This window comes from Diplodia corticola (genome assembly GCF_001883845.1).
Source record: "Diplodia corticola strain CBS 112549 chromosome Unknown scaffold7, whole genome shotgun sequence".
Taxonomy (NCBI): Eukaryota; Fungi; Ascomycota; class Dothideomycetes; order Botryosphaeriales; family Botryosphaeriaceae; genus Diplodia; species Diplodia corticola.
Genome location: NW_017971486.1, coordinates 451740 through 474616, shown reverse-complemented (window position 1 = coordinate 474616; position 22877 = coordinate 451740). Strand labels below are relative to the sequence as shown.

Below are 22877 nucleotides of genomic sequence, written 5' to 3'. Positions count from 1 at the left end.
CGCGTCAAAGGCACGTCAACTCGCTCCCAGCCTTCGCTCCTTCCAGCCAGCCAACACAAAGACACAACGCGCCCTTTTCCGCTTCTCACCGTCTCACCCATTTCCCGGACGACCTGGCTGCGAGCTCCTCGCGCATAATGCTCCGAAACCTTTCCAACTCCTCTTTCACTTTATCATCCAGTTGGCCACAGCCCTGATGGACGGCTTCCGCTTCCGCCTGAATTGTGTCGACCACTATCAGGCCGCTCCCACAGAATTTGACCCGAAGCTGCACCGCGAACTGGGCCTGCCATCGCAGCGACACGATGCATACCAAGTCCCCGTTATTCGTGCTTTCGGCGCCACCGAGACGGGCCAGAAGGTTTGCGCCCATATCCATGGCGCATTACCATACCTCTACCTAGAGTACGATGGGAGCTTGGAACAGGATGCCGGTAAGCACGAGTCGACTTGCAAGCCGGATGCGCGCTTACACTTCTAGTCGACGCGTACATCCAGAGTTTGCGCATCTCCATCGACCACGCGCTTGCCGTTAGTTACCGCCGAAATGCGTACGACGGCAAAACCAATTTTGTCGCCCATATCACTCTCGTCAAGGGCGTCCCCTTCTTTGGATACCACGTGGGATACAGGTTCTTCCTGAAAGTATACATGTTGAATCCTTCAAACATGACGCGGCTGGCCGACTTGTTGCAACAAGGTACTGTTCTGGCCAAGGTCCTGCAGCCCTATGAGAGCCATCTGCAGTATCTACTGCAATGGATGTGCGACTACAACCTGTACGGATGCGCGTACATCGACTGCGCCAAAGTGAAGTTCCGCGACCCGGTGCCGGACTCCCTGGAAATGAGGAATCCGGCGCACAGGTGGCACGATCGATCTATATCTCCCGAGTGGATATCCGATGCGGACAGCATGCCTCGCCAGAGCCACTGTTCTGTCGAAGTGGACATATGCGTGCATGATATACTTAATCGGAAAGAGATCCACTCGAGGCCTATCCACCACGATTTCCAGGAACGCTTTAACCATCTCGCGCCCGACGAAAAGTATGTGCACTCCATGGCCGGGCTGTGGAGGGATGAGACCATCAGACGGAAACGTAGGATGGGTCTGACGGATCCTGGGAGCAGCCCGTTTCCTCCCGAAGTTCTGGTGACAATGTCCGCAGACCCACGAGATACCGGGGATGGTGGTTGGATTCATGAAGAGGAATACCGGGAGATCCTGGAAAAGCTTATAGACGACGAGAGGAAAGTGGATCATGGTAGTGATGTTGGATTCGATCACTTTGTCAAGCCTACCGCTCGAGAATCGGAGATCAAAACCGTCCTTGAAAGTGTCGAGGATCTCTTTCCAGAGTCATTAGAAATCTTCCACGCAACTCAAAAACCAGCTTTCCATCATCATCAAGCTGATGGTGCACCTCCGCCGCTTGTCGATGAAGAGAGTGCTACACAAGTCAATGATGAGGATGCCATGTACGACTTCGACGACGAGATCGCACAAGAGACTGCATTACATCAAACAGCGGCGGAACGGAATGTAGTAGGCGTCAAAGAAGGAAGGGAGCCGAACGAGAAGGACACCGACAAGTATGAGGCTCGCCCTGATGGGAATGACCATGGAGAACGGTTTCAGGATCCCGAAGACCCTATAGAACCTATGTTCGGTGATGAGGATTCAGGAACATTCGACTCGGAGAACGAGTACGGTAGTTTTCATGAAGATTTCCTTGAAAGCTCTCTTAATCAATCAGGCCAGAAGCATGGCATAGTGTCGATAGCAGCGGGTCTCGGAAAACGTCAGAAGCTGTACAACTTCACAGAACGCTCCAACGAAGCAAGTAGCTCCCCTATGAGGCTCTCACCTAATAAACCAACGTTGTCATCAAAGCGGGTGGCATTCAATGACAAAGTTGACGACCTGGCGGAACCCACCAATAATCCTTGGAAGAACCCCAGCCAAGATATGCCCGCGAGTCAATCTTCCCAGGGTAGCATCAAGGCTCAGCAATCGCACGGACCCAACACTCTCTCATTCCCTGTCGTCAAGAGTCCCCACGATCCTGAAGCAGCCCTACGTTTGAGCAAACGCGCTGGGTGGTCTAACTCTCAGAAATCTCCTCACACACCTTCAAAGTCATCGTGGCCAAACGAGGGCAAGCACTCCATTAATACCTCATGGAGCGATGCAAAGACAGGTGCTACTGCAGCATCAAGCAATGCACCAGTTTCGCCACAAGTGCTGCAGATGGCTGAACAGTTGCGGACTGGATCCTTTGTCAACAGCGGTGCTACTGTGCTCTGCTTTGCTCAGCTCCCTCCAACCGCAGAGGCAGTATCCTCGACAATGCTCGAATATGGCTTACCACCCGTCATATATCAAAATGCTCATTACAGCGATGAACGCGACGTACCAGACCGGCCTCGTGAATATGCTGGACGGGAGTTCAAGCTCGAGAGCACCACTGTTCCGTATCTCCCACTCTTTGATCCCACCGGAACTTCGCCAACAAACTTCGGGCAGAAGCCTAGCATTGTCATAGACAAAGCCAAAGAAGATTTCAGGCATCGTCGACGGAGCATGAAGTGCTCTCTGTTAAACTGGGAGCTCGCCACCGTACCTCCAACTTATGCTGAGGTGGAGAAATGGCTCAAAGAAGAGGAGAACGAAAGAGCTGCTCCTGATCCTGGAGAAGTCGACGTGGATCTGGTTGCAGAAGAACAGAAGAGGCTAAGGGCTAAAGCGCACATTTCACAGATTGAGGGACCCACTCAAAGAAACCGGCATGGCTTCAAGTACTCGCAAAAACAAGAGTCAACAAGTGTGAATCACGAGACACAGTATATGAGTATCATGAGCCTCGAAGTACACGTCAATTCTCGCGGAACTCTTCTTCCCGATCCTGCGAAAGACGAGATTGCGTGCATTTTCTGGTGCGTTCAAACCGACGATGAGTCAGAAGGCGTACATCTTGGTGTTACGGCATTATCAAACAAAGATGGAATTGCCAAAAGCATGGCTCGAATCCTTGGCTTGGAGGTGCAGTACGAGGAGGACGAACTCGATCTACTCAACAAGGTGGTGGACATTGTGCGGGAATTCGACCCGGACATCCTGACTGGCTACGAGGTGCACAACAGCTCTTGGGGATATGTCATTGAGCGCGCCCGACTCAAGTATGAGTACAACCTCTGCGACGAGTTCTCGCGCATGAAGTCTCAATCCCACGGTCGATTCGGAAAGGAGGCCGATCGATGGGGCTTCACTCATACGTCCACCATCCAAGTCACTGGCAGACACATGATCAACATATGGCGCGCCATGCGAGGAGAGTTGAATCTGCTGCAGTACACCATGGAAAACGTCGTGTTCCACCTTCTTCACAAAAGGATTCCGCACTTTACACACCAGGACCTGACCAAGTGGTACCAAGGCGGTAAACCTCGCGACTTGGCAAAGGTACTTGATCACTTCCTGTCGAGGGTTCAGTTAAACATCGATATCCTGGAAGCCAATGAGATAATAGCCCGTACAAGTGAACAAGCACGTCTACTTGGTGTCGACTTCTTCTCCGTCATCTCTCGAGGATCTCAGTTCAAGGTTGAATCTCTAATGTTCCGGATCGCGAAGCCCGAAAACTTCCTACTACCGTCTCCATCGCGAAGGCAAGTCGGTCAACAAAACGCACTCGAATGCTTGCCTCTGGTCATGGAACCGCAAAGTGCGTTTTACAATAGCCCTGTGTTGGTCTTGGATTTCCAATCGCTCTATCCGTCGGTGATGATAGCATACAATTACTGCTATTCAACTTTCCTTGGCAGAATCGTGGGCTGGCGTGGGCAGAACAAGATGGGCTTCACGGATTTCCAGCGTGAACCGCGACTGCTCGAACTTGTCAAGGACTACGTCAACATCGCACCCAATGGCATCATGTACGTACGGCCAGAGATGCGCAAGTCACTGCTGGCAAAAATGCTGGGCGAGATTCTCGAGACACGTGTCATGGTCAAGAGCGGGATGAAGGTGGACAAGGATGACCGGGCGCTGCAACAGCTGCTCAACAACCGGCAACTGGCACTCAAGCTCATCGCCAACGTCACGTACGGCTACACGTCAGCCTCGTTCAGTGGACGCATGCCGTGCTCCGAGATCGCCGACAGCATCGTGCAGACCGGCCGCGAGACGCTCGAAAAGGCCGTCGCTTTCATCCACAGTGTCGCCGAGTGGGGCGCTGAGGTCGTGTACGGCGACACCGACTCCCTCTTCGTGCACCTGCCCGGCCGCACGCGCGAGGATGCCTTCGACATCGGCGAGAAGATTGCCGCGGCCGTCACTGAGCGCAACCCGCGCCCCGTCAAGCTCAAGTTCGAAAAGGTCTACCACCCCTGCGTGCTCCTGGCGAAGAAGCGCTACGTCGGCTTCAAGTACGAGTCGCGGCAGCAACAAGAGCCCGAATTCGACGCCAAGGGCATCGAGACCGTCCGTCGGGACGGGACGCCGGCGGAGCAGAAGATCGAGGAGAAGGCGCTGAAGCTGCTCTTCCGCACGCAGGACCTCAGCCAGGTGAAGCGCTACTTCCAGGCGCAGTGCCGCAAGATCATGGACGGCCGCGTCAGCATCCAGGACTTCCTCTTCGCCCGCGAGGTCAAGCTGGGCACGTACGCGGACAAGGGGCCCGGCCCGCCGGGCGCCCTCATCGCCACCAAGCGCATGCTGGCCGACCACCGCGCCGAGCCCCAGTACGGCGAGCGCCTGCCGTACGTCGTCGTCACGGGCGCGCCGGGCGCCCGCCTCGTCGACCGCTGCGTCGACCCCGCGCGCCTGCTCGCCGACGACCAGCTCGAGCTCGACGCCGAGTACTACATTTCCAAAAACCTCATCCCCCCTCTCGAGCGCATCTTCAACCTCGTCGGCGCCAACGTGCGCGCCTGGTACGACGAGATGCCCAAGGTCCAGCGCGTGCGGAACGTCGCCACCGCCGCCGCCACCGGGGACGCTGCCCTCGCTGGCGGCGGCGGTGGCGTCGTCATCAAAAAGACCCTCGAGAACTACATGCGCTCCGGCTCCTGCTTCATCTGCCGCACAAAGCTGGACCAGCACCACCACCACCATCGACCGCCGTCACGACGACAGCAACAGCAACAGCAACGCCAACCTGCAAAACCCACCCACCCCCACCCCCTCCCCCTCTGCCCCGCCTGCCTCTCGCGCCCCCACGCCGCGCTGCTCGACCTGCGCGCCCGCCAGCAGCGCGCCGAGCGCCGCGCCCGCGACGTCGACGCCGTGTGCCGCGGCTGCGAGGGCGGCGTGGCGGCCTTCGGCGACGAGGTCCGCTGCGCCAGCCGCGACTGCCCCGTCTTTTACTCGCGCGTGCGGGCCAGGGCGGGCGTGAGGGCGGCGAGGGGGGAGGTGGAGGAGGTGGCGGCGGCGTTGGAGAGGAGGGAGGAGGCGAGAGATGGTGGTGGTGGTGGTGGTGGTGGTGGTGGTGAGGGCCTGGATTGGTGAATGGGTCGGTCGGCTAGGTGTGGTATGTACTGTATGTACATACCTATGGGGAACGGACCGGGCGGAGATGAAGAGAGGGCCCAGTCGATGTGATTGGGGAGCGAAAGAGTTGGCGTGGAAATCGGACCCGGACGGGGGCGAAGGCATGGACTTGGTGTTGTATTGATCCAGGATTAAAGTAGGATACCTATCATTGTGACAGGCTTCGTGAGGGAAGATTGGAAAGAAGAATTGGACACAACTCACCCGTAACGATCAATGATTCTTTACCACTCGTGTGTCAGTTTGAATGAAATATGTCATGCTGCGGCGTCTTGTATTTAGTTGACGATCATGCTTGCGCTTGATACAGTATATTTCAGCGGTCGACCCGTTGGCGAAAATGCTAGATTGCCCCAGAGCTATTTCGCAGTTTCAACGTACAGTATGCCCTTCAGCGTGAAACCCTAACTCGAGAGTGTCGCCAGAAACAACCAGGGGCATATCTGAAACCGAAGTATGCTTCACACGGGGAGAGTTTGCCTGTGCAAGAAAAAAATCAACTTTCCAAACCCGAGGAAATATTCAGCACCCATTTTTCACCGTCCATCGGAATCATATGCCTCCTCGCTCCCGCTCTCGCTCCCGCCCGTCACGCCCTTCACCACCCAGTGGAAGCTCACAATCTCATGCAATTGCACGTGATACCCATGCTCGATGTGGAAAATCGGCTCCCTTTCGACGACGAATTCCTTGCCCTTGCGGTACCCAATCTGCGGGACGAGGAACGCGAAGGCGCCCCAGTATAGCACGCCGCAGCCGACGAGTGCCCAGCCGACGGCGGGAACGAGATACCAAGGGTAATCGGGAACGAGGTCGTGCAATGACGAGCGCGGGGGGTTCTCGGAGATAGTCGACGGCGGAATCCAGTTGCCGATGAGCGGGTAGAGGTTCGCGATGAAGAAGACGAAGGCACACGCTGTCGAAACGTAGTGGTTGAAAGGCGATTTCGCCCGCCAGCCACCTCGACGTCGGCTGCTGTGGCTGTGCATCGAAAACTGGTCCTTGTCGTCTTCGGGGCTGCTGCTGCTGCGGCGGCGGCGTGGAGTGAATAGTCGGAGATACAACATGCCCAGGCCAAGCACTGTGCTGAGCAATGAGCCGATGCAGTACGAGTAGAGAAGCGTGAGGACGCTGTATGCGTTTTCGGTGGATTGGCCCCAAGTGGCGAGGATGAGGAGGACGGAGAAGGCCCAGTGTAAAGCCAACGCGCCGACCGGTGTTGCTTCAATGGATGCCGCGTCTTTGACTGGCCGGCCGAGCAGGCGGTTCGAAGTGCGGCCAAAAACATTACTACTCTGGCCGAAGAACTTGGGCCAAGGCAGAATACCTTCCTAAGATAATTGTAAGTAAAGACTTTTGGTCAAGTCTGAAGAGGAGATATACCTTGGCAATCTCCTGTTTAACGCGGGCTGCGGTGAATGTCATAACGATGATGTTACCGAGACCAGAGATGGCCATGAACGCGTTGAGAACTCTTGGGGCTGCTCCACCACCAAACGTGTTCTTGAAAAATAGCGTAGACACATCTGATGCACCAAGCCTTGGATCGTCCTTATCAACAACAATGAACTGCGCCTGTTAGTTCACGAAGCGTAGAGGAACATGAATTCGTACTCACATAGGCGACATTGACTAGCATGTATAGTACACACATTAGACTCACTGCGGATAGAACGCCTTTGCGAAACTTTTTGCGCGGCTGATCGACTTCGCTAAGGACCTGGTAGGCATCAGTACCGACTCCAGGCCAGACGACGGCGTACTCACATAATTTGACTGCGTGAATCCAGTATAGGCAAAGATTACAGAAAGAAATCCCTCCGCATAGCCATATGATGAGTCGGATGTGTTGCTAAACGATTTGTCGGTGGCGTAGTTTGTGGCTGCCTTGTTCGCTTTGTCGCCGAAGACTCCTCCAAGAGCGCAGAAACCAACGACAACAATGAAGCAAAGAGTGGCCACTTTAAGCACAGCAAAGAAGTTGTTCAGCCAGATGCCGCCTTTTCTCCATGTCCCGTGGAAGATGCATGTGAAGGTGATAACGCCAAGGGCGATGCCGCGTACTGCAGCCCTACTTGGGTTCTCATGGCCAGCTGCTCTCAGTATGTAGTCTCCAAAGGCTATAGAGTTACCAGCCATGTTGCCGACGACGATAAAGAGGAGTCCATAGACGCAGGTAACGAGATATCTAGGCTTCTTACTATCGTCTAGTCAGCCTAATTTCCATTCCGAAGATCCGGAGCAAAGGATGGGCTCAAGGGACCAGGCTGGAGCGAAAAGCAATCACGAGGAGAAAGAGCAAAACCCAGCGGGAAACTAACAAAAGATATTGGAGGTATACAAGCTCGCCTCCATTCCGTGGCACAGCCTCCTTGCGGCCATCGATAAGGTATCGCGGTGTGGTCAGGCCGAACTCAATGAACACCATGGCGCCGGCAATGGTTGCAAGAGCACCGCAGAACCAGAACATGAGAGACACTCCGACGCTTTGTGTGCCCTTCAGTAAAGTCGTTGGCGTCTTGAAGATACCGCTCCCTAGACAGGGTCAGAGGCCGACATTACTGGGCTCGTTGGCAATGGGGCGGTACCCATCATCCTGTTGATTATGATGCATACTATCGACCAGAAGCCCAGGCGCTGGGGGCCTTTGGAAAACTTGTTTGCAATGCGTTCGGGGTCGTTGTGAGCCTCAAGGTACAGGCGATCCTCAAGGTCCAGTTCGATGCTCCCTCCGACGGAGCGGGCCTCGGCGCAGGTCTCCTCGTCTACGGCCATGGTGAGGGATTAAAGTCGAGCAGCGGGTGCAGCTGGCGAGGTTGGCGTCTGCCAATATCAGCAGCACGATAGCACGAGGCTGCTGGCATGAGCCATATCTTAACGGATCTCGCATCCTCACGCGGCTGAGCGGCAAGTCTGCCTAGCCAGGGCGACAAGGTAGCATCAGTGCTCACTAATGCAGGCATGAGTCGGGGGCGCGCAACCGGGCGCAAGTACAGCTAGCTCGTAGGACGGTAGACACATGGAGAGTGGTCACACAAGCCGATAAGGACCCCAGATGGCTTAGGCGAGTCACACGGTAGGTCTGGGGAATCCAGTGACTGTACTCAAAATGGGCGCGGGGCCGAGGGAGGCGTCGAAGGACGGGGCGGCCTCGCGGAATGGGCCACAGCCGAGCCCAATAGGGCCACCGGCGTGCGGCAGCCAAGCAGGCGCGAGTGTATCGGCGAGGTGGGCTGTGCAGTCGTGAGATGCGGCTGAAGGAAGCGGGCGCAGCTGCCTGAAGCGCGGTCCAGTCGCGCACCGCGCTGTCGCCTCACATTCCGGCTGGCTGCGGACGGGCGTGCGGGTGGTTATCAGCAGGCAGGCCGACCTCTGGCGTGCGCTCCACCTGTGCTGCTCGCGATGTTCGAAACTCTGCAAGCCGTTAGCGCGCTTGCGCAGACGATCCAGTTGGCGTATCGGCTGTGGGAGGCTGGCTTCAGCAAGGCGAAGAATGCGCGTGAGTAGTGAAGGGTGTTTGGTGTTTGGTCGCGCTGGCTGGTGGGCCGGCCGGCTCGTTCCCCACCCGGCCGCCTGTGCTGCGACTGCCTTGACGGACGGACGACTGACTCTTCCTGCCTCCTCAGACAAGCAGTACATCGAGTTCGGCGTCACCATCCAGAATCTCGGCAAGAATCTCGACAGAATCAAGTCCGTCACCGAGAACGCCTGCAGCCAGCTGCAGCGCCGTCGCCTGCGCGCGTTTGATGACGACGAGCTGCTCGACACCAAGTCTCTCGACCAGATTGTCGGCAACTATGCCAAAACCCTCGCTGACTGCGAGCGCCTGCTGCGCGACAAGTCCAAGTTCCGCCATGACAGCCGCAACTTTGTCCTCAACATTGTCTGGAATCTCGAGATCGAGCCCGAGGTCACCAAGCTGCGCGACCGCTTGGCCTTCCACAATGTCAAGATCCTCATGCTGCTCAAGCCGCTTGAGATGAAGATGCTGGCCGACATCCAGACCCTGATTCTTGACCTCCACGACGAGGTCATGTTCGAGTTGAAGGAGATCAAGGGCATCCTCACCGGCCCCGCCACCGATCAGGCTGCCGAAGAGCGCGGCCTGCTCACTCGCTCTCTGAGCGTTCCAGAAGCCCTGGCCTCAAGATTGCACAGCGCCCTTATACAAGACCGCCCGGAATGCCAAGAGCCTGACAAGTTTCCCTTACAGCCTGGCATGGATGCCTTCTTACGCTATTTCCAGGATGGCAACTCGACCCCAGAGACAGACACATATCTCAATTTAATGAAGTGCCTCTGGATCATGAGCAGGATAAAAAAGAGTGCTGAGTACAACCAGCTCCACGAAGGCTCTCTCTGGCAACGCTACGTGAACCGAATGAACTACCGACTTACAAAAGCGTGCGATCGCTGGGAGCAATCGCTCGCTCCAGAGCCCGATATGGACACTATTCTGCGGCTGCCCGACAACGAATTCCAAATTTGGAAAACCGAAGAAGACGAAGACGAACAAGACATGGTTGGCGACGAAAGCATCTTCCTGACCGAGCTGTTGAACGTCACCTTGCCCTCAGAAAGAGGCACGAGCACCCACAAGCTGCGAGTGCTTCAGAACGTCGACGGTACCATCCAGATACAAGATATTGCAACCACCATGACGGGAAACAGAGAACTAAACGACGTACATCGTTTCGACGCATATCTAGACAAGGCTCATTTGATTCCCATCTACGCCTGTCCGAGTTCCGCAAGCACCGTCCTTAACGTGAAGTTCAAGAGCGACAAGGATTCCGCAAATGGCATATCGCCATCCTTTGGCAATCTGAACGACCTTCTCAGATTCCAGGAGATCATCACTGGGTACAAGCCAGTCTTGTACCTTGGTGATCTGGAAGTCGAGTGCCACAATTCAACAAGATTCTCACTTGGTGGCTCGATGAGCAAAGAGAAAGGAAAAGTGCAGATCTGGCAGAAGAAGCGCCCGGCTCAAGTACTATCAGAAGAACAAAGCAGCCAAAGCAGTACAATCAGTCCGACTAATCCGACCGAACCTGTTTTCAGACAAGATGAGCCTCCGGAAAGACGCCTCTCCAGGATGTCAGCATCTCCACCAAGTCAAGGTCTCATCGAGAAGTGGAGGCGAGACTCAAGGCTCTCAATGGCTCCCTCTTCCATTACCGAAGGTAGCGTGTCCAGCACCATCTTCACTGGAACGAGGCTTTCACGAATCGACACCGGCTCGGGGACCATCGCTTTCCGGATGGAGAAGCCAGAGGTGCCTAAGCTGATCTTGTTTCTGGAGCCGAAGAAAGGCGGTCACCTTTCATTCTTGTCACTCGATATGGACGAAGACGTTTTCATCAACACCCAGACTTGTGACTGCCGTCGCCCCAAATCTCGATGCACGGTTTCTGTGATCGAAAATCGTAAGGGACCTTTGCCAGCCCGCCGCATCACCTCTAAACACGGTCTCAAGACCTGGAATGTCGCTGCTCTGGGCACCTCACAGCCCCCTATGCCGCCAGATCCTTTCGCGGTCAAGGATTTGCGCTGGATCAAACTACAGTTCGGTTCGGTTGAGGACAGGGAGAAATTCTCTACACGCTTCAATGATGTCATGAAGATCTACAAGGGCCGTCTCGCCGATTTTTACCATGATATGCGCGTCGTTAAAGGGAGAAACGTGGCTACGACTGAGTTCAGGGAGAGACATGGGTCTTGAAAGGCCTCGATTGGATATTGCGTAACCAATATTACGCAAACCGCGCTTCCCTGCAATCGGTTGCAACATGTACGGCCTCTCTGTCGTGACAACGGTATGAGATAGATCCTATCTCCTGGAAACTGTGACGGCCACACCCAAGCGACTGCTCAAGCTTCTCACAGTCACGACGACATGCTGACAAGGACCCACACGCGTCGAAAACAGACGACTAAAGCCGCTCGCTGTGGCATTGACAATTTCACGCCGGCCCGGTCACTCCTGCGCAGCATACCAACAAAAAGCATTGCCCGGACCTTATCTTTTGGACTGCACCAAGTATGACCAGGAATATCATTGGCTCGGAACTCGGACATCCCGCGATGACTCGATTAAAATCCACTTTAGGAACACCCACCCTGCCGTCAGTAGCCCGCTCCCTGCAGTAAATACTGGAATCGTATCACGTGGAACTGCACGTCATGATGCAAACTTGAGGTAGATTTGGGCGCAGTGGACTGCTCACTGAGCTTGCGGATGTTTTGCCTACCCAGCACCGCAGTTCATCGTCTGTTCGCACTGCAAGGTTGCTTCGGTTCTTATTGGCGCTGTTGCTAAGCTGGGAAAAATCTCTTCGTGGATTATTGAATGCGGGTGCTGCAAGAGAGGGTGTTTCACCACAGGTCATATGAGAAGCGTGTCTTACTGACGACTTTTGCACTGCACTTCTTCGTTTTGTTTTGCATGTACGAAGATGGGTCTGATATGTAGTCTAACTCGGCTATTACGTGCGCTATGGAAATTTGCTTTGCTAGTGCCTTCTGTAACATGAAATAGTGCTCCTCAGTCCTGTTGGGTGGTGGTACTAGTACATACGCTACTGCTATGCCAGTTCTCCGCACGTGTAGTAATTACGATTGGTCCATAGCGACGGAAATAAGGTTGGTGCTGGAGGTGTGGCGTTGCGGTAATTTCTTGCCAAGCCGTTCGTAGGACACATTACAAGTTGTATAAGAGTGCGGTTTAAAGCCGGTGAAGCCCTGATCAGAAAGCAAACTCAGGCGAGGGTGTTGAACAAACGTAGAAAGTAGTCCATTTCGAGCATATTCGCCACATATCGGTAGTTCGCCCACTTGCCTTCCTGTGAACAAAGCATTGCCTCGATCAGACAAAGTGGCAAGCCAGACCTCTAGCGTCGTAAAAAGTTTAGCTCCCGCCACGACCTAGACTCATCCATAGGATTCAAGACGCCCCGCGCCGCCTCCCCCGCATCGTATGTACGTCTACACAACAGCAAAGCCAAGAGTTTTATTGACCTGCAAGGGGGGGAAGATGATGCAAGCAGACCTGTTGCACGGGTGCTGTGGCGGAGTAGTGCCCGCGAAAAGCATCGCTTGCGGCAGACGTGTAACCAAGCTACCACGGATCGAAGGAGGAGCAGCACGGGGAGGCCCGCCACAGCCGACCGGAAGAACGTGGCCGGTGGGTGGCGCGCCTCGCGCCAGCGGAACCCCTCCAGTTCGGCGCATGGTGTTGAGGCGATTGATTGGCCGCGACGCAGCCGTAACGCATCCTTCTTCAGCTCTCCGCATGCTCATCAGCTGGCGGAATCGGCCTTGTCCACTCCATCGTACGATCAGAGAACGGTGGGACAGTATTTCCTTCTAGAACAAGGCAGGTGGGCTTCTGGAGGATCGGCCCTGGAGAGAAATGGTAAAGGTCTGCGTTGTGATTCGTCGGCGCGGCAGTCCCCACAGCGATGGGGATGATGCACTGCAGCCCCTTTAAGCTGCATGGAGCTTGGGCTACGACGCAGTGACGCGAACGCTAAGCGTACAAAAAAAAGAAAAAAAAAGAACGTTACCCATCAATCTCCAAGAAGGCCGGTCAACTCGGCCGTGCCGTCGTGGATGATGACGACGCTGCCATTGGCTCGTGGGGAGATCAGAAACAATCGGTCTCTCATCACTCATCTCGCTCCCTTCTGAGAAGGCGTTGGCTGCAACGGCGGCACTTGGAGCTTGGTTCAGCACCTGCAGATACTCAGGGAGGTGTGATTAAGGTTGCTTGCCAGTTGCGGAAGGACGGCGAGCTCGGCCCCGTTTACTTTTTCCATGAGGTGGGCAAGAGGCCCAGCAGCAAGAGTCATGAACCGTGTCGATACGGCGGCCAAGCGGGTACGTCAGCACTAGCAGGGACGAGACGAGGTGGCTTGGGCGTCGCAGGCGACATGGACAACGCCTCGCACCCACACGGCGATACAGAGCAGCGGGAATCGATCGGGAGAAGGGGATAAACGCTCGCACATGACGCGAGAAGGCCAGGAACGCGGAGCGCAGCGGCATCAATGTGAGACGACACGTCGGCTTGGGCGGTGCAGACAGTGGGGGATCAGGTTGACGTCATACTGGAGACTGGCAGCCGTTTTCCTCTCCGGAGGGTGGTCGAGTCACAGAGTCGCCAGTGATGATCGTGGTGTCGCAGGGGGGCGCGGTGTACCACGTGGTTGCTCAGACCTGAGAGATGCCCATCGCAATTCGGACCCTGGCCGGCTATCGCGGAGCCGCCTGGCAGCGCGGATGCAGCGCGTGCGATTGGCCTCGGGTGGTGTTGCGTCAAGTAGATTGAAACGAGCTGAGGAGGGACTGGGGAAGCACGAGCCGCGGCCGGAGATTAAGTGGTGCGCCGCTAGGTGCGCAGCAATGCGGAGGTCGCCATGCAGCGGTGAAGACAAGCAGACATTTGGAGGCCGGCGGTTGGCCTCTGGGCGCGTCCCACCCCGTCTGAGGCTGCCGGATTCGCCAGGATCTGCCAAACAATCACCGAGAGGGCCGTCGTCACCTCGAGCTGGCGGTGGCCGCTGAAACACTGGTAGATTTGGAATGGCCGCCGTCCGGAAGCGGCAAGCCGTATTGGATTGGGAAACAGAGTTTGACGTTGGGTGATGACAGCAGGCGTGGCCACGGAACCGCCGTCACGTCGTCAGCGTCGTCTACCGCGCGCCACGGCGACGCGCCCCGGCGACGCGCCCCGGCCCAGCGGCGGGCCAGCGGCGGGCGGCGAGCGGCGAGGCGACAGCACGGCGAGAGCGCGTCGGCGGCGGCGCGGGCGTCTGGCCGATTATGCAGGGCATCGGGGCCCGGAGCGCGCATAGCCAACGGCGGAATTTGCGAAGAACAGGCCTGGCAGGGCTGGCGCGGACGGGGCTCGGGCTGGTCGATGGGGCCTGACTCGCCGCACCTGGCGCCGACCACGATCATTACGTGCAGCCTACCCAAGTGATCTAAGCAGCTCCAACCTTGCCCGCCGCAACACCACCACCACCCGCTCCCCAGTGGCTCTCCCTCCCCGCCGCCTCCCCATGCGCTGCTGCGTCGCGCGTCCCCGTCCTCAGCCATGGACGCCCTAGCCGGATCCGAAATCGACAAGCTGCCCTTCTTCTTCACCACCCTCTACGAGAAAGAGGCGCTGAAGCTCAAGGAAGGCCAGTCCGAAGACTGGCTCGACGACGACCTGCGCTCCGGCGCACTCGCCCAGGGCCTCTGCGACATCGACTTCGAGCTCCCCGTATGTCCGCCATTCCCGCGCCAACCACCGATTCCAATTGACCCAGACCCGAGCAGAATGCGCCAGACGTCCTGGGCGCTGCGGCCTCTCCGCTGCGACGCTCGTCCGTGTCGGGCAACACGCAGGCCTCGTGCTCGACCGACATCACCACCCCGGACTCGCCAGCCTCGAACGACGACCGTGACCGCAGTTTCGCCGCCTCGCCGCCTCAGCGACGCTCCATGTCTGCGGCCCCGCACCCCGGCACCTATTCACGCCACTCGACCTCGAGTCTGGCCTCGTACCGGAACCCGAAGCCCAGGTTTTTCCGTCGCATGTCTTCGTTTGGCAAGAAGGTTTTCAGGCACGTCACCTGAGATGCTTTTTGCGCTTCGCCAGCTAATCCCCACCAGTGCCGACGACCAAGGTCTGCGCAGCCCGCCTAAGCATTCATACTCATCCATACACCGTCTCGGCGACGTGACGGGCCGCATTACTTACAAGCATCCCCGCGTGAAAGAGGATTCCGTTACCGAATTCGATGCCGAGTCGGCCTTATTGCCGGAGCATTCCAGGGCATCCAGCCCAGACTCGGTCATCTCTCACCACCCGCACGTTTCCGCCACCATGACCTCCACCCAGCGTGCCGCCTTGAACCTGGCCCTGGAAAACGCGCAGTTTCGTGATCTGTGGCAAGAATACAGCAAAACATGGGAGCGCATAATCACGTTCGAGGTGAAGCAGAAGCTGCTGTTTCAATTCTGGGAAAAGTTCTCTCGCAGGTCGCTCTACGGCCAGTTTGCGGTGCTGAAGGACCGGCTCGTGGCCAAGGTACGCGCCGTCGTGGATGCTTGTATTCCTTTCGACTGACCTTTCCACAGCATTCGCAAGAGTCTGAGCGTCTGGATGAGAAGCAACTAAAGGCAGAGTACGCTCTCGAGCAAGCCCACCGTGAAGAGAGGGCACGTTCAGCGGCTGCGCTAAAGCACATGAAGGCTTATTGTAGCGGGTCGTCCGTTCCTGGTTCCACAAAGAGGCGGATAGTCACCGAGGATGACAAGCGACGCCTCAGGGAGCAGGAAAAACTGCACGACGAGCTGGACAGCAAACACGAAGCTGCGATGAAGATGACCCGGGCCCGGCAAGAGAAGGACGTAAAAGAGCTCAAACATGAACACGAGCAAGAAATCAAGGAACTCGAGAAGAAGTACAAGGAAGCGCGCGTCCTATCACGGAAAACCACCCAGGACGTTTCCCATCAGCTGGACGACGTAATCCGAGGGCGCAGGCTCCGAGTGGTTCAACGCTGGTTCATTAACCTTAAGCTATGGGATAGGGCCACCAGCGATCATGACGACGTACCCGCCTACACCGATCTTCCCGTTGTCCCTTGGCCCGATAAGACAGTTGTGGAAACCATGACTTCGCGAACCTACAGTGTCTTGGATACCTGGCATACTTTCAATGACCTCCCGCCCGCTGTCTCTCTTCACGTACCAGTCATTTCCGAAAGCGATTGATCAACCTGATACCCACCACAACAATTTTTCATTGGCATAGCGGCGGAGTTTTCATCATCTTTCAATAATGGGTTTTGAGCTTTCATTTCACGCGAAATACCCCTTTTTCTTTCTACATCCAAGCTCAGATGCGCGAATCTATAATACCCACGGACATTTATTTCTCCACATAGAGGTGGCGACCAGCAACGCTTTTTATCACTAGTTTTCTTGTTCTCTTCCGCCTCGCTCGCGGTTCCTGAAATACCGCCAAGGAACCGCATTTGGTCTTTCGGATACATGACGCGTTACGACGCCAGAAGCCCCTTGGATGAAATGATCTGGGATAGATGGACGATTTCTTTGGAGAGTGAATTTCAACCGGATACAAAGGCCGTAATGAGCATAGCTGGGACAACCCTCACCACTGATAACTCTTTTTGGTTAGTCGTCAATTCAAAGATTGTACAGGCGCTTGAAAAGGTCACGATACGCTGCTATTGATGAGACACTCCGAGACAGGTTCGAAACATCGGGGCCGGAAATAGCACGGCCCAACAGGGGAAGTCGCTCGCTTACAGAGCCGTTCATTGGAATGGAAATGATCAGAGGCTTTGACGCGCATGTCTCACGCATGGTCCAGTAGGATGGACGTAAGACTCGACAAGTGGAACTGGGACGGGACGGGAGGATCAACGGGACGGCACGCCTTTCCAGAAAAGTCAGGCGAGGCGTTCGAGAGAATCCCCGTAGATGTTTCCGACACTCGAGTCAGATGTGTCTCAACAAGAGGCATGCACAGCATTCTCAGTCGGAACAGAGGGAAGATCTGATGGAGCAGGTCTTTTCGCTTGATTGTTGGTTGTTACTCGACCACCCTGAGACAATGGATGTCACTTCAAGTAGTTTCGCTAATCCGCTGTAAACAGCCTGTTCATAAATACTTGCGCAGTAGGAGCGACGAGTTCAAAAAGTGAGGGAGATACATGGTAAGCAAAAATTCTGAGCTTCGCGCTGCGCCATCCGTTGCGTCTACTTTGCAGCTTGTGCACAATTCTATCAACTTACTGAGCTACCAAGGCAAGAGTGCTGCCACCGTTTATGCTTGCTGTTCATGAAACTTGACCGACATAACCATCCCATCAAACGGCTTCGCAGTGACCTGTCGCGTCTACATGAAAAGTCAGCACGGGAGGCAAGCAATCGCACCTCACCCCTTTCCACAAAGAAACGGGACACCAAACAAACAAGAGAGACGACCACACTTACGTTGAACATGGGGCTCACGACCTCATACCGCCCCTTCACGTCATCCAGCACCGGCCTCCCATCCGCGTCCTTGCGCACCTCGCCCGCCCCCACCTTGACGAAGTCGTACCGCCGCGCCGCCACCGCCAGGATCACGCGGGCCTCCAGGTTCGCCAGCTCCTGCCCGATGCAGTTGCGCGGGCCGCGCTCAAACGGCCTCCACGCCCCCGGCGGCACTTTGTTCGTCGTCGTCTTCGATGGGGTGCCACCGCTCTCCGGGATCTCGTCGACGCGCGACGTGTCGACGTCGCCCAGCCAGCGCTCGGGCACCCACTCGTCGGCGTCGGGCCCGTACACGGCCGGGTCGCGCTGCACGAGGAAGTGGCAGCTGTACAGGACGAAGCCGTCGAGACAGACGCTCTTGGTCGTCTCGCCGTCGTCGTCCGGCACGGTGACCGTCAGGCCGGCGCCGGGCGGGGCGCGGCGGGCGGAGCCGGCGGGCGGGTAGAGGCGCAGCGTCTCCTTGATGACGGCGGAGGTGTAGGCGAGCTTCTTGAGGGCGTCGTCGCCGGCGGGGGCGGCGAGCGCGTCGGCGATGTCGCCGGACGTCGCGGCGGGGCCGAAGACGGACGCGAGCTCGGCGCGGAGGGAGGCGAGGGCGCGCGGGGTGCGGGAGAGCTCGTAGAAGGCCCATTGGAGGAGGACGCTGGTGGTGTCGTGGCCGGCGAAGAGGAACGTCTTGAGCGTGTCGGCGGTGGTTTGGAGCGCGAGCGCGGAGAGGGACGACGACGAGGTTGTGGGCGAGGCGTAGTCGGCTTGGAGGCTTAGGGCGAGGACAGAGCGGGGGCGGTTCTTCCTGTTGTTGTTGGAGGGTTCGGCGTCTGCGTCTTTGGCGGCGATGACTTCGGCGTGCTGGGAGGTGATGATGGCTTTTAGCTCGTCGTCGATGAGCTTGGTGAGCTTCTTGCGCCGACGGGTCAGGAATGGGTTGGTGGGGATCCCTATCAGCCCGGATTGGTCGGTGTAGGTGCTGATGAGCTGACGGTAATAGCGGACGAGGGCGCTTTGCTCGGAGGTGTTCAGTTGGGCGTTGAGGTCGACGTCCATGACAACGGCGCCTGGACGAGTTTTCGTATCAGCATTCAGCCCGAAATCTACAGGGAGAAGTCAGTTTCGAGTGGTGAGCTTACCAATGATATCGAAGGTCAAGTCGATGCAGAGATTATCCATTGGGGAAGATGTCCCGGACTTGGCAAGCTCATCGAGGCGATGGAGAAAGAGCTTTGTCTTTTCGACTATACGTGGCAGAAGAGTTGCAAGATGTGTGGGCGCGAATCCTTGATTGTAGGTCCGGCGCAAAGCTTTCCATGTGTCATCCTGTTCGTCGTGTCAAAAAAAAAAAAAAAAAAGCCACTTTGGAGTGGCAAGCAGTCAGACGTGGCTTGTACCGGATGACATTGAGCGAAAGGTAACCTCAAGCTGAATGTAGCATACAACAAGGCGCAAGACAGGACTTTCGTACGTACCTCAGCGATAAGCAAGGATCGTTCGCCGATGAGCGGCAGTAATTCTCCTGTAATGAAATAGGTCAGGGAACGCTATTGTGGCTAACAGGAGTCGACGAACCCATGGTAGGTGACTTTGGAACGCTGTAAGGGAAAGTTTTGGAGGACTTGGTAATTTGCTCGCAAACATCGTGAGAAGCAATGATGGCAATTTGCCAGTAGAACGGGCGGAAGTCGGCTATCACCACGGGAGGATGATTCATCGATTTGACCAAGTCGTAGAATATGTAATCTTGCCTGGGGTGAGTCTAATTGCTTGAATACAGGCGGGGTGTCATCCACACTGACCACTATGAAGCCTCGAGTCTCCTCTCTTTTTATAAAGCTCAGCGAGAACTTTGCCAGTGCCGAACAGCAGAGACCGTGGAGCATAGGCCAACCCATCTCTTGATCGATATCGCCATTTCGCTGCAAGAGAGTAAAGATACCACAGGACAAGCGGTGCGGCCGCAAGAATGAGTGTGGCACTGAAAAGCATCGTGGTGCGCGATCACGAAACGATGGATGAAGTTGGAAAAGAAGGCGTATGGTGAGACTGGCGTGCCGTTATAAAGATGGCACTAAGCTAGCTTGTACATACTTGGCGTGGCTATTTACTCGACTCTCATAGGTCCTGTGTAGCTCGCCTAGTAAACGATTGGGGCTGCCTTCGCTTTCGCAATGCTCTGGACCCTCCCATACTTGATTCGTCTGGGATCATTATGTGGCGCTACCGGCTTATACGATCTGTACTATGTATCGAAATGTATGACAACGATCGGCTTTTGCGGTGGGCTGTGACTGGCTCAATACTGTGCATTGACCGGCATGCAGGAGTTAGCGCCCGAAAAGGAATCAAATCATCTTTGCTTGGCGTCTTCGGATGGAGTCCGATCCGTGGAGGATTATGCGGGCAGTACGTATCTCTGTACATTAATCTTTCAGCTCTGAGCCGATCTCTACAGCTCACCGCCTTACTCAACATACTCTCTGTGCTTCTTTGGGCTGAAGCTTCTTCGTATTGTATGCTCGCGTCCGAGACAAACCGCCCTATCACAGGCTTTAGGGCATGGAAACTTTCTGCGAATCACAAGCGACTGTGCTCAGAAAGAAAATGCGAAAAGCTTGCTTTGGGGCGGATGACGAGACAGCTCTGCGGGGGCTCAGTAGACGATGTTGCCCAAGTGGATGATGGGTTGGCTTTTACAAGCATCCAATAATCATCCATGGCGGGGCACCACAAGGCCGGCAACAACTTCCTTATCCTATCGATAACCCAAAAAACCAACCATCTTCCCCGCGGTCTCAAACTTTCTCACCACTTCGAGTGTGCCTCGAACCAGCAGATTCCCACGGACCAAGCCACAATGCTGCGCGAAGAAAAAGGCGACATGTCTCCCACCACCGGCTTCCGCGCCTCCCGCTCGCCGCCGCCGCCGTCGCCACCACTGCAAAACAGCGTCCTCGACGACATCTTCGGCGAGCCCACGACCGCGCTGCCCGCCGCGCAGCAGCCCGCGCCCACCACGTCCAGCCAGCTCGACGACATCTTCGGCTGCTCGCCGCCACGCGACGACGACGACGATGACCCGGCCGGACGGCCCAGAAACGCCGCGGCGGACGACTGGCCCGGCACCGCCGCCAGCAGAGACGTCTCCGACATCCCGCGCCTGCGCAGCGTGCACGTCACGGCGGGCTACCGCGACGGCCTCGCCGAGAGCAAGGCCGGACACGTGCAGGACGGCTTCGACGAGGGGTTCCCGCTGGGCGCCGTGTTGGGCATGAAGGCGGGTTGGGCGCTGGGCGTGCTGGAGGGCGTGGCGGTGGCGTTTAGGGCGGCGGCGCTGGGGAAGGGCACGGCTGATGGTGGTGCGAGGGTGGCGGAGGCGGCGGAGGCGTTTGAGGCGGCTAGGAGGCAGTTGGTGGAGGCGAGGAAAGAGCTGGACATGGTGACGCTGTTCGGTCAGGAATACTTCGATGAGGAGGGCATTTGGAAGTATCACGTCGATGGCCTGGAGGACGAGGTCACGTTTGAGGAGGTGGCTGCTCAGCATCCGCTGATCTCGAAGTGGCTGGTAGCCGTGGATGCGCTTGTTGAACAAGCGAGGATTGATCTCGGCGTCCTGGACAGACGCGCCAGGGAGGATCCTGAAGATGAGACAACGACGGCTGGTTGAAGTTGCTGCAAGTCTGATTTGGAAGACCACTGCTGCAGCTGCAAATGCCGCCCGATTTTACGGGGTCAATAACAAGCCGCTGTTGCCCACCCGCGCCGCAACTACGACCTCGACGTCCTGGATGTCGCTACCCGAGAATAGAGTTCCACGACGACCCGACAATGGTAGACACCATGCGGCGAAGTATTCAGCGGCCTGGAGGTTGATGGAGATAGCATCGGTGGTAAGGGCCACGCATGATCTACTTGAGCCAATCTGATCCTGAGACCGTCAGTCAGCCCAGCGATGGTTTAGCGGAAGACGCGGGTCGTTTCAAGGATGACGATTTGGACGCTGTCGAGATAGAAGCAAGAGTCATTGAAGGAGAATCATTCATGGCGATCTAAGACAGATACGGACATGCTCCGATAAGGGAGTTCGCTGGTATAGTGAGAGCTACAATAGCAAATTAATTGATATCCTTCATCCTGTTCAGCCCAGTCTTCTGCTATACCTATCTTCCATGCCCATCATGCTTCATTTAATGGCCAAGAATGTCACTGGCCAGATCCCTGACTTTTCAACGCCTTTCAAATCCCATAGGAAGATGAGAATAAACGTACTGAGAACCATTGCCGCTTCTATTAGCTCTCAGCCGCGTATAACAGACCTGTATTGCCCCTAGGATAAGCTTGACCCAAAGACAGCGTCAATCCTCGTGGCTTCAGTACTTGAGTTTTGTGGTGATCACTCGCATAAGCATCTTAGACACCGTTCGGCAGCTGAGCAGCTGCGGTTCCGACTCCATCCTCACTAGTGATGACCCAATCCGTGATCTCACCCTTCCAGTCTGAGATGCGACCATCCTTGATGGTGACAGCAATCACCCTAGCCTCTTCACCCTCTACCCAATATCCCCTGCCGCCATCGCCGCGTCCGGTGATGGTGGGACTTGTGCTGAGTGCGTTGGTTGCATCGTCCACCTCTGAACCGAAAGTATTGTTCTCCAGATGTTTCGCCTTGAGCCACTTCTCCTCATCTGAGTCGTGGGGCACGAACGACGCATTGCCGTTTATGGTCACCGAGATACGCGATAAGGAAGCAGAGTTCATGCCCAGAAGAAGCGTGGCCAGCGAGCTACGAGAGGCGGCAGGCGGCGGACTCCCCTCCCGGCCAGAAGAGAGAGTGGGGGGACGTGTTGTCACCCAGTCATGGACCAGCAGAGAGACGCGCGGGTTCTGGCACAGGTTGGTCGTCTTCTGGGTGCCGGGCGGGGTGGTCATGATAATTTGCGGGTGGGGCGAGTACGGAGAAGAAGGCAGGTAGGTGTAGTTCATGAGGGAGATGTGCGGCATGGCGTCGGAAGAGCTCGTGGCAAGGTGCAGCTACAGAACTCTTAGCATCCTCTGTGCGACCAGCCGCAATATTTGTCCTAACTGACATAGCGCGCATTTTCCAGGCACTGGACGACTTCCTGGGGCAATGTGGCGGACACGCGGGGCGTGTGCTCGGCGGTGATCTCGGGCATGGCTGGCGCAGGTTCCACGACGTTTTCCGGGGCTCGTTGATGTGCGCCAGGGGGCTGCGGCGTGGGGTTTGTGTTTGTGTACGAGGAGAGGGAGCAGGT

At 56.3% G+C, this 22877-nt stretch overlaps 7 protein-coding genes across 7 annotated transcripts; 4 read left to right on the top strand and 3 right to left on the bottom strand.

The window, feature by feature from the left end:
• Window positions 1–196: 196 nt before the first annotated feature.
• On the top strand, window positions 197–5511 carry BKCO1_7000150 (dna polymerase zeta subunit; the record flags this gene model as incomplete). The annotated part of the gene is made up of 2 exons (XM_020278597.1): window positions 197–434; window positions 482–5511. 2 exons carry the CDS (start codon window positions 197–199, stop codon window positions 5509–5511), a joined length of 5268 nt encoding a protein of 1755 aa, XP_020133683.1.
• A 578-nt stretch (window positions 5512–6089) lies between these two features.
• BKCO1_7000149 (high-affinity methionine permease) lies at window positions 6090–8328 on the bottom strand (the record flags this gene model as incomplete). Its single annotated transcript, XM_020278595.1, has 6 exons — window positions 6090–6884; window positions 6937–7122; window positions 7172–7273; window positions 7321–7753; window positions 7875–8088; window positions 8142–8328. The coding sequence occupies 6 exons, from the start codon at window positions 8326–8328 to the stop codon at window positions 6090–6092; spliced, it is 1917 nt and encodes a 638-aa protein (XP_020133571.1).
• A 627-nt stretch (window positions 8329–8955) lies between these two features.
• Window positions 8956–11278, top strand: BKCO1_7000148 (aspartate aminotransferase protein; the record flags this gene model as incomplete). The annotated part of the gene is made up of 2 exons (XM_020278594.1): window positions 8956–9052; window positions 9180–11278. 2 exons carry the CDS (start codon window positions 8956–8958, stop codon window positions 11276–11278), a joined length of 2196 nt encoding a protein of 731 aa, XP_020133572.1.
• Window positions 11279–14653: 3375 nt separating this feature from the next.
• BKCO1_7000147 (ibr domain-containing protein) lies at window positions 14654–16323 on the top strand (the record flags this gene model as incomplete). Its single annotated transcript, XM_020278593.1, has 4 exons — window positions 14654–14824; window positions 14881–15125; window positions 15217–15634; window positions 15685–16323. 4 exons carry the CDS (start codon window positions 14654–14656, stop codon window positions 16321–16323), a joined length of 1473 nt encoding a protein of 490 aa, XP_020133484.1.
• A 1078-nt stretch (window positions 16324–17401) lies between these two features.
• Window positions 17402–19318, bottom strand: BKCO1_7000146 (cytochrome p450 52a11; the record flags this gene model as incomplete). Its single annotated transcript, XM_020278592.1, has 5 exons — window positions 17402–17473; window positions 17572–18668; window positions 18741–18927; window positions 19077–19123; window positions 19177–19318. The coding sequence occupies 5 exons, from the start codon at window positions 19316–19318 to the stop codon at window positions 17402–17404; spliced, it is 1545 nt and encodes a 514-aa protein (XP_020133662.1).
• Window positions 19319–20320: 1002 nt separating this feature from the next.
• BKCO1_7000145 (essential protein yae1) lies at window positions 20321–21271 on the top strand (the record flags this gene model as incomplete). Its single annotated transcript, XM_020278591.1, has 1 exon — window positions 20321–21271. The coding sequence occupies one exon, from the start codon at window positions 20321–20323 to the stop codon at window positions 21269–21271; it is 951 nt and encodes a 316-aa protein (XP_020133482.1).
• A 743-nt stretch (window positions 21272–22014) lies between these two features.
• Window positions 22015–22778, bottom strand: BKCO1_7000144 (pyridoxamine phosphate oxidase; the record flags this gene model as incomplete). Its single annotated transcript, XM_020278590.1, has 2 exons — window positions 22015–22635; window positions 22692–22778. The coding sequence occupies 2 exons, from the start codon at window positions 22776–22778 to the stop codon at window positions 22015–22017; spliced, it is 708 nt and encodes a 235-aa protein (XP_020133483.1).
• Between the last annotated feature and the right edge of the window lie 99 nt (window positions 22779–22877).